The sequence below is a fragment of the Scleropages formosus genome, chromosome 11 (assembly GCF_900964775.1).
Source record: "Scleropages formosus chromosome 11, fSclFor1.1, whole genome shotgun sequence".
Classification (NCBI taxonomy): Eukaryota; Metazoa; Chordata; class Actinopteri; order Osteoglossiformes; family Osteoglossidae; genus Scleropages; species Scleropages formosus.
In genome coordinates, this window is record NC_041816.1 from 22,894,980 (window position 1) to 22,911,538 (window position 16,559).

The 16,559-nt window shown below is 42.8% G+C and overlaps 1 protein-coding gene across 1 annotated transcript; it reads right to left on the bottom strand.

Moving 5' to 3' along the window:
- Window positions 1-1,388: 1,388 nt before the first annotated feature.
- rfwd3 (ring finger and WD repeat domain 3) lies at window positions 1,389-15,884 on the bottom strand. Its single transcript, XM_018763178.2, has 14 exons — window positions 15,809-15,884; window positions 15,488-15,664; window positions 14,747-14,993; window positions 14,205-14,431; window positions 11,798-11,847; window positions 10,865-11,062; window positions 10,445-10,536; window positions 9,987-10,101; window positions 7,277-7,514; window positions 6,609-6,759; window positions 6,267-6,443; window positions 5,511-5,725; window positions 4,204-4,421; window positions 1,389-3,304 (listed from the first exon to the last, which is right to left on the bottom strand). The coding sequence occupies exons 3-14, from the start codon at window positions 14,989-14,991 to the stop codon at window positions 3,161-3,163; spliced, it is 2,070 nt and encodes a 689-aa protein (XP_018618694.1). The 5' UTR covers window positions 14,992-14,993; window positions 15,488-15,664; window positions 15,809-15,884; the 3' UTR covers window positions 1,389-3,160.
- Between the last annotated feature and the right edge of the window lie 675 nt (window positions 15,885-16,559).

A 16,559-nucleotide genomic window follows, 5' to 3' on the forward strand; every position in this document is an offset into this window, starting at 1 on the left:
TGTCCAGGTTCTCTGGTTTCCTCCCACAGTCCCAAGACATACTGTTCAGGTAAACTGGTGAATCCAAGTCACCCAGAATGTGAGACAGAGAAAGTGTGTTTCACTGATGCATAGATGAGCGACCCATTATAAGTAGTGTACAGTACTAGCAGTGTAAGTCACCTTGGTGAATAAGGTGTGGGGCTGATAACACTACATAGAGTTCACTGGAAGTTGCTTTGGAGAAAACTGTCTACTAAATAAAGTAAAGTAACTTTAAACAGTACGATCTTCTTCAATTAGCTTATGGGTGAATGAAGGTCATGTTTTTCCCCAGCATTAATATCCCTGCAAGACATTTAGTCTCAACTTATAAGAGAATTATTACACAAGGAAAATCTAAATCAGGCTCTTCCTAGAGAGACAAAGTACTTCTAGGGCTGTAATCCCAACACTTTTAACAGAAAATATGAATACTTTTAAGATGGAATAAATATATATTCTCCAACATTGTCAGACCTGGTGGTTTTATATTTTTTGACAGTTATTCATTTTCCTCCATAAGGAATAATATTTTAGAGCAATTTTGAGGTATTCAAAAAACAAAAAAAGTCAACAAAATTAGTAGTGCTTTAATAAGAAATGCAAGTAGTTAAGCGAGATATTAAGCAAATCACACCGGGAGACTACAACTCACTTGCAAAGCCTGCAATGCATTTACATAATTTGTTTGCTTTGACTGAGTAGTCTTTGAGAGGAACACCAAAAGAATTGGATTCAATTTACAGTCATTTGCAGGCGCTTAACATCCTTGGTACAGCACTTCTGAAGTGATTTGTGCGTCAAACGGTAATTGCTAAGGGACCCTACAAGTGGTATTAAAAGTACATTTGCTCTATTAACAAGCACACTAAAATGTCAGCTGGTGGCCTGCTAAACAGCCCATGAGTTTAACAGTGAACTAAAGGAGTCCATTCCAAAGTGGTCCAGCTCGCTCCTGAAGGCGGCTTTCAAGCGTTAGGTCACCATGTGGCACGTGTAGGAGGGGACAGCCACAGTGGCAACATCAGCGAGGAAAACAAAACAAGAAAACTGTCTGAGCTGACATGTTCAAGTTTGACATCCCTCATGGTTCTTAAGCATTTTTGAAGTTAAAAATTAAAAGGTTGGGCAGGAAAAGAAAAAGGCAGATTTTCAGTTGTCAAATTAGGCCATAGAGGACTTTGAATATTTATCCAAGTTTTACTAACAGACTCATTTCACATGTAGCCCTTACTTTGTCAGCATTTATACAAATGGAGAATATTTGGAAAACAGATGCATGAACATCCAACCCAGAAAACACACGAGATGCGCACACGCACGCACGCACGCCACTCTGAGTGGCAACCACAGCTCAGCTTTCTCCATGTTATTTGAGATTATTGCTTCTATCTACACTGACATCATGAAGACCAAGTAAGGTAGGAATACAGCAAAGTCTAGAGGTGGAGGTTATCAAAGGTGGCAAAAGTGATAGGACCTCAAACTGGGGTAACTATGCAGCAGGCATCACATTTGTGACAAAACAGACCTTTATTTATAGTCATTGCCTTATGTCACAATATGAAACAAAGCACAGTTAACTATGAATGAAAAGGACCTGAAGGTGGAGGGAGGTCCCCAACTGACACTGAGTGAAGCAGGCACCAGTGAAGATGCCTGGCACTGACTTAATACTTAATGGTAAATGCAAAAATAATCAATCATTCAGCTACTATCATAAATAGATGTATTTTGTGTTAAAAAAAACATATAAAATTAAGAAAAAACATTTATGCATACAAATAAGATGAAGACATGACACCGTATTTTTCATTAATAAAACACTTTTTGCTTTTGCAAGCAATACCTCATTCCCATGAAACATTACTGCAGTACATTTTTCCTTCAGCACAGGGGAACCTTGAGAGCAGACATCTGCTGTCTGTGACATGATACCAGGCCAGGGGCATGCCAGCGGGTATTACCCACCTCCTCCACCAAGACAAGTGTGTCAAGATGCCTACCATGTGGCTTACAAGGACACCTAGCAGAGGAAATCCTTAGAAATCAGTTTCTTTATTAAATCACAGTAAATGTTACCCAAAAAAGGCATCTCACCAAACTCCACTAGGCCACAACATTCAACATTTGGTTACATTTCTTCATTGGCAACTGTATTGGAAATGCTTGTATTTTCCAATAATATTCATCAATCAGCTCACCAATCACATCTCTGAAGTGTTTCATTCTTGATTAAATTAGAATTCCAGCTGTTCCACCAAAAGATGGGAAATTCATTTAAATGTCAGGTTTTTTTTTTTCCTTTTCATATTTAACCTCATTGTGTTTTACCTTAGAAAAGTACAGGTACAGTGCAAATATAAACCTATAGAAATTCTGAAGTTAAAGTGGATATATTGGTCTCTGCTGTATGGTTTGTAAAGGACAGGAAAAAGCAAGTAAATTATTAACCTTGTAATTAAAAGAGTGCCGTTATACAAACAATTTTTAGAGTTAGCCTGCAAGGGTCTCTTTTCCAAAAAAAAATGTCTCACACATATCTAAGGTTTGACTGCAACCTGTAAAGCACATAGGTTGAATTGGCTTGTTTATGACCATCATGAGCAAAAACTGAGAAACATTTGAAGACTACATTAGCACAAATTCAACACTAACTCTGTTCCTTCACAGATGCAGCAAGTCCAGCTTCTCTTCCTATCACTTGTTAACAGGAGGAAAGCAGCATCAAATTAGGCAGCAGGCTGAGTACGTCTCCTGGCATTAGCCTGCGTGTGAAACAGCAGTCAGCATCACTGCAAAGCCGACGTGGGAAAAGGAAGATGGATGGCTGCACACTTGCCATGATTTATACATCCGCCTTGACATCTGCACAGTTTAAGCTGAGGAAGTCCCACAGGCTGCCAGCTAATGAGGTTTGTGGAAGGTGGAAAAGCACACGCTGCTTGGAATCATGTGCTGTTTTTGGCGAAAAGGTTAAACTCCACCCCACTTCTTCACCACCATCCCCCAACAGGGAAGGGTATGACGACCCTTTAATGTCCATCATGTGGTCAACCCTGTTGTGCCCACAGAGGCCCTAAGATGAGGGCCAGTGAGTCCAAGCCTCCCGCATCACCTTATCACTGCAGACGCAAGATCACTCCCACTTGTATATTTTCAGCATCTTTTCCGTCAGGGAAGCCAGGTAGTAGTTTTGGTTCACCTCAAAGGGACAGATGTCCAGCACCGGCATGTCAGCTGGTAGCTTTTGGATCAGGGCCCCAGTTCCTGCATCCCACACCTTGGGAAGAGAGGCAAAAAGACGAAGAAGAAAGTAAACAAAAATCTACTGTAAATTATATCAGTTTATGTTTTCAGACTAGCTATAAGTAAAAATGGCTCATCTCCTTTCAGCAAACATTATTCAATTCAGAGCCCAAAACGGGTCAATACAACAAACTGGAAAACTGAATTAATTATAAAAGGTCACTCGCTTGTTTTAATTTGGCAACTTCAGTCTTGCCTCTGGCTAAAATAGCAAACTCACTGCTCAGTAGCACAGCAGTTAAGCCTAGTTCAGATTTTATTGCCAGAAGCACATCAATAAATTCCTCTTTCTGACTTTAGTCTTCTAGTGGTCTCCACAGTAGAGGATGATGTCAGAGTAGGACCTAATCTTGTTACCTTCCAGCCTTTAATCTGCACACACAATGGGGTCCCCTGTGTTGGGGGTTTCAGCTCTTCAAGGGCCTCAGACCCTATCCTGACACCAGACATCTGAGGTCACGCTCCGCTACCTCAGCTCAGCTGTACATACAAACTCGCCGCCATCCTCAAACAGTAACACTATGCCATCCAATACTGATGCTTTCTCCAAAGCTTCTTAAAGCACAAATCAGTTACATACAATGATTTACGTGCCAGGATGTGGAATTCGAACCTGGGCGGTAGCTGCAACTGCTATACAGCCTGCTGTCCCTGTTGCTTCATAGTTTATGTATCAATGGGACTTCATGCATGGCATTAAATTGAAAATCCCTGACTTGTTACCACAGCAAAACAACTACGTGCGAAAACTGATTTTAAACAATAATTAAAACAAGTCAACTGTAGTGGTGTTAGATAAAGCACTTTTTCTAATGCGATTTCCCAGAAAATGCTAGTAAAACGCAACTTATGTAAACACGCACGCATACGCACCATGGTGGAGCTGGAGGCCTCGTCCCCAGCGCACACTAGCATGGAGCCATCCCGTGCCGGGTTTCGAAACACGGCGTTCTTGGTGAGCAGTTTGCAGGAGGAGCCGGCAGTGAACATCTGCACTGGGGAGCAGGAGCAAACTGGCTCCTGACCTGCGTCACGCAGTGGGGTCCGGTTTAGTTCCATCAGAACGCAGCGTAGGGAAGGGTTGGACCGTCCTGGATAAATGCAGCACCAGGAGAGGATTGGGTAGGTTTTACCATTGAATTCTTTTTCTCCCTCTACCTGAATATAAATGTGTGCAGCATGTAACACTGTGATAAAGGACAAGGATGACTATCCTTCAGCTTCAGGCCTTTCTGTGGTACCTTTGAACAGACTTGTACAAATTGTAGAATTCATCCATAAGGCTAAAAGATTAGAAGAAAATCAACTGTCCCTTTTATTCACTACCTTATAGCCTAAAAACATCATGAAATGACTGGAAATAAAGACCTAAAGTCTTGTACCAACACCAGTTTCCCCCCGGAGTGTAGCTGAAAGCAGTACAGATGTAAAAATCTGACATTACATCTGAAGCCTTGTCCTCAATACAAGAGCTGCACTTTAAACTGCTATGAAAAAGTACAAAGTTAAACATTTAAAAACAGCACAGCTCAGGGTGTTAAAAAAACAGCTTTGCTGCAGAACAGTACAATCACAGCCTATGAATAAATGACAAGGGCAACATACTTTTATTGAAGAAGTCAACACCTGTTTTTAAGGGGGTGGGAACACTAAAAAACAAAACCTTTACTCTTTATTAAAGTGGACCATCACAAACACTTGAGATTATGCTACTGCCCAAAGATTAACAACTCTATCAGGGCTCCAATTTCAAGATGAAAAAAGGGCTTGAAACATTTCAACTCAAAGGTGATGTCACTCCACTGTGGCTGTCATGCTGTTCAAAGGACAGACAGGAAAGACTGGGTCCAAAGTCAACAACAACCTCAAATGTACAGGCCAACATTCACCTTAGAGCAGTTAACAGCAGAGGTTTCCTATGCAAAATCTCCTTTACTTTAAATTGCAGATTCACAGTGCACCTTTTACTGTAGTTTTTAACTGACAAATCAAAGCTGAAGAAGAAATAATTGTACCAGCAAGTATTAGCATGGCTTAGTCGTTCTATGAAGAGCACAATGAACATTGCCAGGGATTGTGGTTTGTTTGCACACCTGTTGGGCCAGCTGCTGCAGTCATGTGTAGGGGTGTGTGTCTGTGTTTAGATTTATTTATGCACTCAGCTAAGAGCAGCAGCTCACCTGGCCGGTAGGTAACCAGGCAGTGGCGGCTGTCAGGCTCCACCTGGATGTCAGTGCAACCTCCAGTTTCCAGTGGCAGCACATGTGGCTTGTAGGTAGTCCCATCTACCTGCTCCCAGAAGCAGCCTCCCTCCAGGGAACCAGCAATAAGGCCACCGCATGGGAAGGAGCTGGAAGCCGCCCGGGGGACATACGACAGGGAAGCAACTGGACACCTAGTGTGGTGGAGGATTGTGCCAATGCTCAGGGTTGTGTGTCAGAGGTCTCTGGTTTACATCCTAGAACATTAAAATTTAACCAACATATCCCAGAGGACTGAACCATGTAGCACTTATTAATACTATTAGTTAAGTTAGCTAGCATTTTTTCGCCACAGCAACTTACAACATTAAAAAAACATTTACTTAATTATTTACTCAGCAGGGTAATTTTTAATGGAGCATTTCAGGGTAAGCACCATGATCAGGGGTACCACAGCAGGAATGTTAACCACAATACTTACCAGCTGGCAGTTCATTCACACACAGAATTGTCTACCCAGTGAAGACTGCATTGGAAATGTGGAAACACCTGACAGGCTACAACTGGTCCTCTAGACATCAGACAACCTCAAGAAAGATTTGCCTTCTTTATTACCTATTTTTTTTTTTTTTTTTAAATTGAGGAAAATCGCACAGATTAATGTTTTTTCACCACTGCTCAAGATGGAGCTAAAACACAGGAATAAGGGTATACAAGGCCTCACATCCATCCCACCTCGAACCCAGCGGGGAGAGTTCTTGTACATGGGTACTGGTGTCCCTTGTGTCATACACCAGCACAGAGCCATTGCTCAGGCCTGCATACACGTAGTTGTTATTGTCCAGGCACCAGCAGCAGCTCCAGACCGGCCGGCCAGCGTTGTATGTCTGTACCACCGTGTTGGTGAGCAAGCTGCAGGGGTCACACGCATATGCTCATACACATCTTATTATGTCAGCTTCGTTACCAGTTAAACCATTTCTTTCTGTATAATATTTACAAAGATTTAATGCACATGTATGACATGTTAAATTAAAACAGTACAGCTGGTCCGTTCTAAGAGAGTTTTGGGGGTACCTGGTGAGTTTTATGGTGTTGTCCAACGCTGCTGAGAGCAGGAGGCTGTCTGCCTGCTGGCTGAAGGCCAGGCCTCGGATCTGCTTGGCATGGATGGGAACATACTGGCAGGCCTTCAGGTTGATGGCACTGACTTTCTTCACCCCGCAGCCTGATATAACGTACAGAGTAGAGGGACAGGTAGTCAGGCTTCAGTAAGGCAGGTTTGTGTTCAGTCAAGATTCACAAAGATAAGAGTGAACACAGGTTTTTCCAACTTTCTAAACATCCATATACCTCATTAGGGGGAAAGAGGGCTAAAGTCGTTCAATTAGGGAATTAATTAGTTCAATCAAGGGATTAAGGCTCATCCAGGACAAAAAGTCACCCCCTGGGCCAAGGATGAGTGAGCTAGGCCATGACTGTGCCCTTGGCAACAATGTGATCCAGTCAGAAACAGCAGCCAACACTATATACAACTGACCTTCAAGTACATATTATGACTTCTCAGTTTGCGCACCAATCCTTGCTGTACACGACACAAACAAATCTATTTAGTGAATCAGACAGAGCCATGGGAATCTGGTTTTTAAAACCAGATTGATCCTTACAAGCTTACAGGATTACCGATCATGCGTCACAGTCCGCACTCCAACCCCAGTTGGGCACCCATCATGCTCACAGCTCACCTGGCACCAGGGTGGCCTGTGGGGAGGGTTGAGAGGCCAGAAGGCAGCTGAGGGGATCACAGTAGGACAGCACCCGGCAGCCACCCGCCTGGGACACCAGCACTGCCTTGGCAAAGGTATAGTGACCCCCACCCTGGACCCCGGTTCCTGTGTCTGGCCGCTGGGACAGTGCTGTCAGGGAAGACTGCGAGGCCTGGGAAGGGCTGCAGCCTGGCTGAGCCATCAGTGACTTTAGCTCCTGGTACAAAGTGATACACGAGACATGGAAATAAATGGTTTATGGACAAAAATGAAGCAAAGCAAGAAGGCATTTCACATTACTGTAGTTTTTGTCACAGGAGTCATGTACACTATATCAAGGTTATTATAATCAGCTTGTTTTTTTAAGGGTATAGAGTAATTAAATCTACTAACACACCCACTTCTGATGTGACAGGTTTAATTTGTTCTGTAAAATTACCCTGTTATGCAAACCCCCACTGTGAGGGGGGCTGAAATATTGCCATTTCCTATGGAAATAACTGGTGTCCAGACCAAAAAAAAAAAAAAGTCACCTACAATGAAATAATATATCAAAATATACAGGCACAGCATTACACAGGATCCACCCTGAGCAGAGAAATTGTGAATTTAGCTCACAAATATTTACTGACAATTTTACTGCCTCTGTATTTCTCCCTGCAAGAGAACAGGGACACTATACTGTCAGAGGCTAACAAATGAGTCACCCCTGCTCCTGCTGTAGTACCCTTGACAAAAGGTACTTACCATGAATTAGTCAAGTAAAAATTACCCTGCAGTATAATTGGATAAATAATTTTAAGTAGCTTGGCTTTAGCTTTGGAGAAAAGCATCAGCTGGATTATTTAATAACAGTCATGAATTTTAGTACTACAGGTGTGATACTGGGTTCCTCTTAATCAATGGCTAGTAGACTAGTCAAGACTGTCCATGTGTTAAGTAGGATATAGGAATTATCTAGTCATACCCAGAGACATCCATTTAGGTTACAAGGACTCAAATTATCAAGGGTACTTAATACCTCTACTTCAGCTTGTGACATTTTTTCATGTTTGCAAAGGTCAAATTTGGATTTCGTACACCTGACAACAGCTGCGTCATTTACGTTACATTTATTCATTTAGCTGACGCCTTTATCCAAAGCTTACAACGATTTACCCATTTATACAGGAGCAATTTAGGTTAAGAACCTCGCTGAAAGGTACTACTGCCGGAGGTGGAAATTAAACCTTCGACTTCTGGGAATTAGCTCAAACCACTACACTACCAGATTAGTATTTAGCCAACCCCTTTACCCTTTAACATGATTTACAAGGCACTTTTCAGCTATCTATACACTGGAGCAGTGCGTGCGTGCACACACACACGCACGCAGAGGAGCATTTAAAGTCACCAAGGCATGTAACCATATCTTTGGACTGTCCAAGGAAACCAGAGCACCAGTAGCAAACACAGGGAGAACATGCAAACTCCACAGACTGAGCAGTGATCGAACCCATGTTGACTCGCACTGTCCAGGTTCTGGGAGACATCAGCGCAACACTGTACCAAAAGCACTTCAATAACTAGAGTTGGTGAAAAGAACTAACACCCCAACCACTAAAAGAAAACTAAACAAGCCTGTCAGTTGCTGTGCTGCTGATGTAACACAATCATGGGAAGGCAGGTTGAACAGCCTGTTCCATTCTACAGCCACTGAAAAGAGCTGTGCAAAAGAACATGAAATATCTTTATGAAGCTATTTACACATATTCATTTAGCAGAGCATTTTCACCAAAGCAACGTGTAACTCAAAGTAAAAGGCTATAACGTCACAATACTCACTTTACAACTCTCTTTTTTCCTGCATTAAAGACTGGATGAGGGATAACATAACTTTGCATAGTGGATTGTTTCATTTGTGTTTGAACATACTGTATTCAATAGCTGCAAAATAGCTTCATGAATGCAGGTATACAGCTATACAGTATTGCAGAATAAGCAATTACCTTTGTAAGCAAGGGGACATCTGTACAGGCGGTCCCCAATTTACGATGGTTCGACTTATGATTTTTTTTCCAACTATATGATGGTGAGCTGGCGACAGACATCCAGTTGAAACCATACTTCAAATTTAGATTTTTCTTCCCGGATAAGCGATATGCGGAGTGATACTCTCTCGCAATGCTGGGTATCAGCAGCGATCCATATCTCCCAGTCTGTCACGCAGAGGGATGTATTAGGTGTATTAAATGCATTTTAGACTTATGATACTTTCAACTTATGTTGGGTTTCGCAGAATGTAACCCCATCGTAAAATTGGGGACCAGCTGTAGTTGGGTTTGTTAAGTGTGAGCATGTTGTTTATACACCAGACTTAGCCAGCAAATAAGATGGAGACCACTGAGGGACTAAAACTTTTGGAGGCTCACACACCACTTCTCTGTCCCAAAGATTCTGAGACAAGCTGAGATAGAGAATAACATACCTGTTGACTGCATATGAAGCAGCAACAGTACTGAATAACAGTCCTATTTCACAAAAAAGGAATACATTTTCACTATCCATTATAGCAGTTTCTTGTTCCCAGGGGTCCCGGGTATGAGGGCAGAGTATTTCTCTTGATGCCGCAGCCCCAGCATTTTCACATCATTTCAAGGATTTGGCTCTCATTTCAAAGAGATGTTTCAGGGCTGCAGGCACGGAATACCTGCAGCTGTCTGCGCAGCTTCTGGCACTCATCTGTCAGAACTTGCAGCTGCAGGCGGCACTGCGCAGACTCCAGCTCAGCCTTCCTGCGCAATGACTGCTCCTGTTCCAGGGACCTGGGAGTTCAAACAAAGGCCCCAGATATTAGGTTACTGATACATACAGGACAGCGCTCTACAACATTTTCAACTCTCAAGTGACAAACCTGCCTTTATATGAATAAAGCATGACATTAGCGTCTCTGAGGCATTGGTCCAAGCGGTAAAATGCAGAATAACATGGAGAGTAAATAAGTGGTTAATTTAATCAGGTGCTGATCAAAATGTGTTCCAGGCACAGCAGTAACCCTGCTACCCAGGACACTGTTAGAACAATCTCATTAGAGCCAAGAAACCAGCACTGAATAGCAGAAAGTGCACAAGGGCATGCTGTTAGCATCTCTGTGAGGGTGCCGCCTACCTCTTCATGCCCTCCTGCTCACTGTTGTCGAGTGCCCGCAGCTTTCGCGCATACAGCAGGACGATATCAGTGCGCTTGGCCTTCTTGTTGCACTGCAGGGCCACAAAGAAGAGTAACAGCCACAACGATGAGAATAGAACAGCAAAATCTTGACCAGAAACCCATTATATTTTATTCTGTCTAACTGAACTGCCTCTTGGATTCAAATAGTGGAGTTTGTTTTATTTACATTTAGCTCTTCTACATAGACTTTATTACCGCTGAACAGGCAATCTTCTGAGTTTCTTTAAACCGCCCCCCAGAAAAAATATCATCCTTCTTTGATAAACTACCTGCTGGGCAGAAGTTTGAGAAAGTAACCTTTAACACAAACTTGTATGCGTCACTCATTTTTACTTGAACCAGAACAGGGCTCCTCACCTGGGGACACTTGGCATTCTGGCCCCTCAGCCAGCGATCAATACAGGTGAAGCCAAAGAGGTGGCCGCAGCGCAGGGCAGACAGTCGGTGCCCGCCAGCTGTGGTCCAGGGTTCAAAGCATATTGAGCAGCTCTCTCCATCACCATCACCACCATCATCTTCCTTGCCTGCAGGGGGAGCTGCTGATGCTAATGTAAGCTGAGAAGGAAGAGCAAAATGCATGAGTCACCAGTATCTAAGAGCTGTACTACCACCGTATTGCCTCTTCATACAAATCCCTCAGGAAGGAAGATGTTTATGGTCCAGGTAATCTTCATTTACAAAGAAAAAGAAGAGTGCGACCAGCAACCAGATGGATGGACTCAATCACAGCAACAATGGATGCATCCCTTTAAACACTAAAAACACAGGAAAGGGACAGGACATTCCGGAGGCACGTATTGATGTCCGGGCAAAATGTGCTGTTTGTACGTGCAGTGCACACAGGGACAGGTTATTTCTTTTAGTTTTTTCAAGAAAGCCACTGCCAGGCCACAACAGTATAATGTTAAGGTCAGTGTTAGTGCTTAACTGTCCATTGAAGCACTTGAACAGAATTATTAGAATCTTGACATTTAAAGCTACACTGTATGGAGAGCAAGAGGAGGAGAAAGGAAATTTAAAAAAAAAAAAAAAAAAAAAAAACCTGCTTCCTTCTACAATCTTTTCTATTCCTGTTTGAGGTGAAGAGACATTATTGCGCACACACACAAGCAATTGCTCAGAAATTTTAAAAAAAAATGATAAAAGTAGCAGAAAGCTGGCAGTAAACTCCTTTTCTGAAGTGAACGTATTAAACAGTAGGTCATCCACTGTTTAAAGAGATTCACTGGCACAAGAAGGAACTGAATCTTGCTGCCAGTATTTACAGAAGGTTTCTGTAGGGTACCTTACCTCAAGCTGTACTTCAGCTACAGGTGCCATCTCCGTGGCAACCAGGGGACCTGTTTTGTTAAAGAAAAGTCTGAGCTCATTCATAGAATTACCTTCACCGCAGTGCATTTTCATAGGATGTTCCCAGGGACATCTCAGCTGTCTTTTAAATATAAAACTTCTCCAGGCACATTGATACATTTACTCCAGGAATGTGATAAAATTGCCAGACTGGGGCTCATGCAACCATCCAAGAAACCTTTAACAAAGGCATTGATTTGTCTGCATCCATTTTCTTCTTAAATCCCAAATCATTTCTCTTTTTTTTGGTAATGTTATGGTACATACACTGACTGTAAAAATGACTTGCACACTTGGCAAGTAAATATATTTTAATGTTGTGGTGTGCACCAGAAGTTGCCTCTGTTAATATGTGGATAACTGAAGTGTCTACATTTTTTCCAACTGGAGAATTTAGAAGAGTTGCACGACAATTCTAAGGAATTCGAAAATGTCTGGACACCCTTCTGGAAGTTATTAGAAAGTGCTAAGTTATCATACCTGTGATCATGTTGTAAAGATTTCACTTTCAGCCCTTGCTCAAAGTACATGGAAATGTTTGTAATTTGTCAGTGTACTGTGTCTACCTATATGTTGCTGTAGCTCTGTGCTGTTTAAAAAACTATAATTTTTTTTTTTTTTTTTTTAAAAAGTCAGTTCAGACCTTGCCAGTTTCTGGAGGCAACCATGATCAGGACTTAGCATAAGCCACAGGCAAAACAAGCAAGCAGACACTCGAAACATATTACTGCAGTCACAAAAATGTGACAAGCATACATCATCAACAATCCTGCTAAAATAATGACATCGGAAAATAACCCATTCAAACTGAAAAATATTATTGGACATGTTTACACTAATTTAGCAGAACAGAACATTCTGGAGGCTCTCTGTAGATGATACAGACTTGACAACACCAACAACAAACTGAGCAGATGCTTCTAATAAATGACATTTATCATGAAATTATTCTAACTGCTGAAAATATTTTCACGAAACATACAAACTAGACATCTAAGTGAAGCCTGCAGCAGAAACCTAAAGTCTATGTTGCCTGTGAAGTGTCCACAGAGCAACCAAACACTCCAAATTACAAGTGTCCTGTACATCCACCACCACATTCCTTTTGTCTGCCCTGCAGCAAAAAAAAAAAAAAAAAAACACTTGGAGTGATTTATGTACTTCTGCAGCAGGATAATTCTTACTTTACCAATTCAGAATATGTACCCTGTCCAAGTGTTCTACAGATGGAGGTATGAACTGAACTTGTATGAACTTTAAACCCAAAGGCAGCAGCTGTAACACCTATTTCATCCTATGATGTTTTAATGCAAAGAATACTATCAAACCTGGGCTGCTGGAGAGGCCAGCCACCCACTTTCCCTCTAACCTGCTCACACCAGGAATTCAGCTTTCATTGTTGGACAGAGGAACAATCACTCAGTGCCTGATGTCCACCAGCAGTTCAGATGAAGGAAGTAGTGTCTGTAGTGTTAAACTTGATCTAAATAAGACTTAAACGTATGCTTTCATTATACATGTTTAAAGAGAATGTGTGCTTAGAATGCATTATGATTTAAGTAGGACAGGTACTAACAAGCTTGTTGTGACACCTAGAAGTGACCAAATATATGCAGGACGAGGTGGTGCCTGTATGTGTAAGATATAATATGAAATGAGGTCAGTAGGTCAGCAAGAGGTGGGGTTTTAACTGCTTCTATGAAAAGGGCAGAAACCAATAAAGAAGAAAAGTTCAGAGAACAAGACGCAGAAAGTCACTAACATGCCTAACTGTTACACCCTGAGATGAATTATGTATGGGCTTGGCAAATAAAAGCAGGCAATTAAGACTGATCGAGGAGAGACCCAAATTCTGGGGCTCCCCCATCAGCCAATGTGAAAAGTCTGCGTGTGTCTGAGTGCACTTCTTTCAGTGTCTCCTACAGCTGAACAGGAAGAAGAAAACTTCTTTCACATCTCCCACTAAATCTATATAAATGGGAACCATCAAAGGAAGGAGGTATATCTGTATTTAGCTCAGCTGTCTTTTAGTAGGCAAGCACAAAACTACCAAAGGAACCGCCAACCACACCAGGAGCAGATCTAGACCCTGATTCAGCACCATAAGATGTTAAGAAGAGACCAGGAGGTACCTGGCATAAAAATTTCACCTGAACTCTTTGAAATCCCAAGGAACTGAGAGTGTAGTTGATAACATTACCAATATAATAGATTCAAGATTTATTATTTAATATTTTCTGTTCTGTTTCAGTTCTGTTGAGCATAACCAGAGAATGATGTAAAACCACTGTAATGAAATGTTTAGGTAGGAAAGAAAAGAAAAACTTGGATTTCACAGCTGTTTTACCTGAAGCAGCAGGATTCTGTAGAGGTGCTGGGAGCACCGAAGCGCTGACGTTCTGACTGGAATCGGAAAGAACAGCAGGGACGAGAGGACTGACTTGGGCTTCTGTCTCCTGCACCTCCTCCTCCTCAGTGACACTAAATCCAGACTGAGCTACACCACTGAACAGTTCATGCACTATTGTGTTCAGAAATTGGTCATGGGGGGTATGGTTGAGATGTGCATCTAACCTAGAATCAAACAGAGCAGATGGTACAGGTTGACATGACAAAGGTTCCTGACAACTATTGCTCACAGGGTATGTGAACCCCCCAACAAAAACACACACTTCCACTCTGTCATCCACACACAAACACTATGGAGACTTTTTAAAAAAAAAAAAAAAAGTCACCAACACACCTGAACAGCATGTCTTTGAACTGCAGGAGCAAAACCCACACAGGCACAGGGAGAAAATGCAAACTCCACACTGAGACTGAGCAACCTGAGGGACCGAACCCGCGTCCTCGTGCACCATCCAAAATGTCCCACCGTGTTGACCATACCTGGTTTGCCGCAGCCCACTGTTCTGAGTGAAGGACTGAGGCGAGCCTGCGACACCGCCTTCCACTCTGCTTCGCAAAGCCGCCAAGTTCAAGGAAGAACTTGGATTAAGGAATGCTGGCTCTCCATCATCATCCTCTTCCTCCACCTCGGTGCTGCTCCCAGAGTCGGAGATGACAGTGGGCTCCTCCAGCCCTGAAGCGGTGGTGATGCCTCCTGGTTGTTCGTCCACCTCCATCTCTTCCATTACTGCTTGAGGAAGAAGGGACACAAACAACCAAGGTACAGCAATTCCTCCCAACCACAAAGTTTTTGGTTCAAGTCCAAATCCTGCCAGAGTAGCCTTGATCTAGCTACTGAACTAATTATACAGTAAGAATAATACTGTAATGTAACATATTACCATAATGTAATACTGTACAGTAAGTCAAGTGCATGATTATCACCACTGACTGAGGAATTACAGACAAAGCTAACCTTACAAAAATGACAAATTAAATATTATGTACTGAGACTCTCATTAGCTAGTGAATCCAGATTTTGAGCACAAAACCAATCACTGCTGTCGTGTGTCTATAGACTCGTATTCTGGTGTCACCGTGGAAGATACAGCACAAGTTTGTTTACCCGTGTGACGTGAATAGTTTGCGCAAACACGGGACTGTATGTATCCTCATTTGTTTAACCATTCGTAGCAGGCGGTGAAACACCGCGCTCAGGCAGCCAGCACAGCGGAGACGCACCTCTCAGCCCGGCCGCGTCCGCAAATTGAGCCCAAGGATGTGCTACATGATAGAGGCCGCTCTACAGTGCGATAAACCCAGGCTTCGTGAACAGCTCTCGCCGGAGGCCCGCCGCTGTGTATGCTCGGCCTCCACCTCACTCGAGTCGTTAGCTTAGCTAGCCGTCCTCTACCACGACTGGAAAAGATAACAAACTTACTGTAAGTGTAAGCAATCCAAATAACGTCTCCAACCTCCAAATTTGCATACAGAACAGTAACAGTCCTTAAATTTGGAAAAAATGCACTTTATGAGAGTAAATCATGTGAGACAGCTACTCACGTCAGCGAAGGAGGAACATACATGCTCTTATAACTATATAGTATCGAATCTGCCCGCCAGCTTTTGATGCCCCGCCCATATCAGGTAGCCTGATTTCATTGGATAAAACGAATGTCAATCAGACACATGTCTAGGGACCCGGCACTTAAGTTTAGCTACAACCGGTACTTGTGTCGTGTAACCTTGCGTCCTGCAGCAAAACTGTGTTGGAGGACTACGCGTTTTATTTTATTTTACTTAGTTTCTTTTTATTAGTGTCCAACCAAAAAGTTGGAGAACTATGCAAGCTGAATGCTGATGAAGTTGATGTTAGGAGAGCGGTTTTGAGTCGTGACTCCTTCCTTGTTAGAATTTGAGTCAAGGCCTTATTCGCTGCTGTCTGCATGCTTAAACCAGTTCATCAAATGAAACTTCCATTTATATTAAACAAAGCTGAACATAGATCATTTATATCTCATGGTTGAACCAGGGGGTGGCGTGTGGGCGTGGCGGATTCAGTCGGTGCCCACTGTGTAGCTGGTCTGGGGTTTGAGTCCTGCTTGGGGTGCCTTGCAACAGACTGGTGTCCCGTCCTGGGTGTGTCCCCTCCCTCCTCGGCCTTGCGCCCTATGTTGCCGGGTTAGGCGACCCCCCGCTCGGGACGAACGGTTGTTGACGATGGATGGGTTGAACCAGGGCCGTGTATCCCGAGTGCTATGAACGTTTGGCTTCCCGCAGGAAGACAACGATACCTTCCCAAACCATACTTCGG

Excerpts from the sequence above, each read along its gene's own strand:
- rfwd3 (XM_018763178.2), bottom strand. The coding sequence starts at position 14,991 with ATGGAAGAGATGGAGGTGGACGAACAACCAGGAGGCATCACCACCGCT. Across the intron at positions 11,848-14,204 it reads ACAGAATCCTGCTGCTTCAG|GTCCCCTGGTTGCCACGGAG; the intron begins GTAAAACAGCTG and ends TTAACAAAACAG. Across the intron at positions 7,515-9,986 it reads AGCTGCGCAGACAGCTGCAG|GAGCTAAAGTCACTGATGGC; the intron begins GTATTCCGTGCC and ends ACTTTGTACCAG.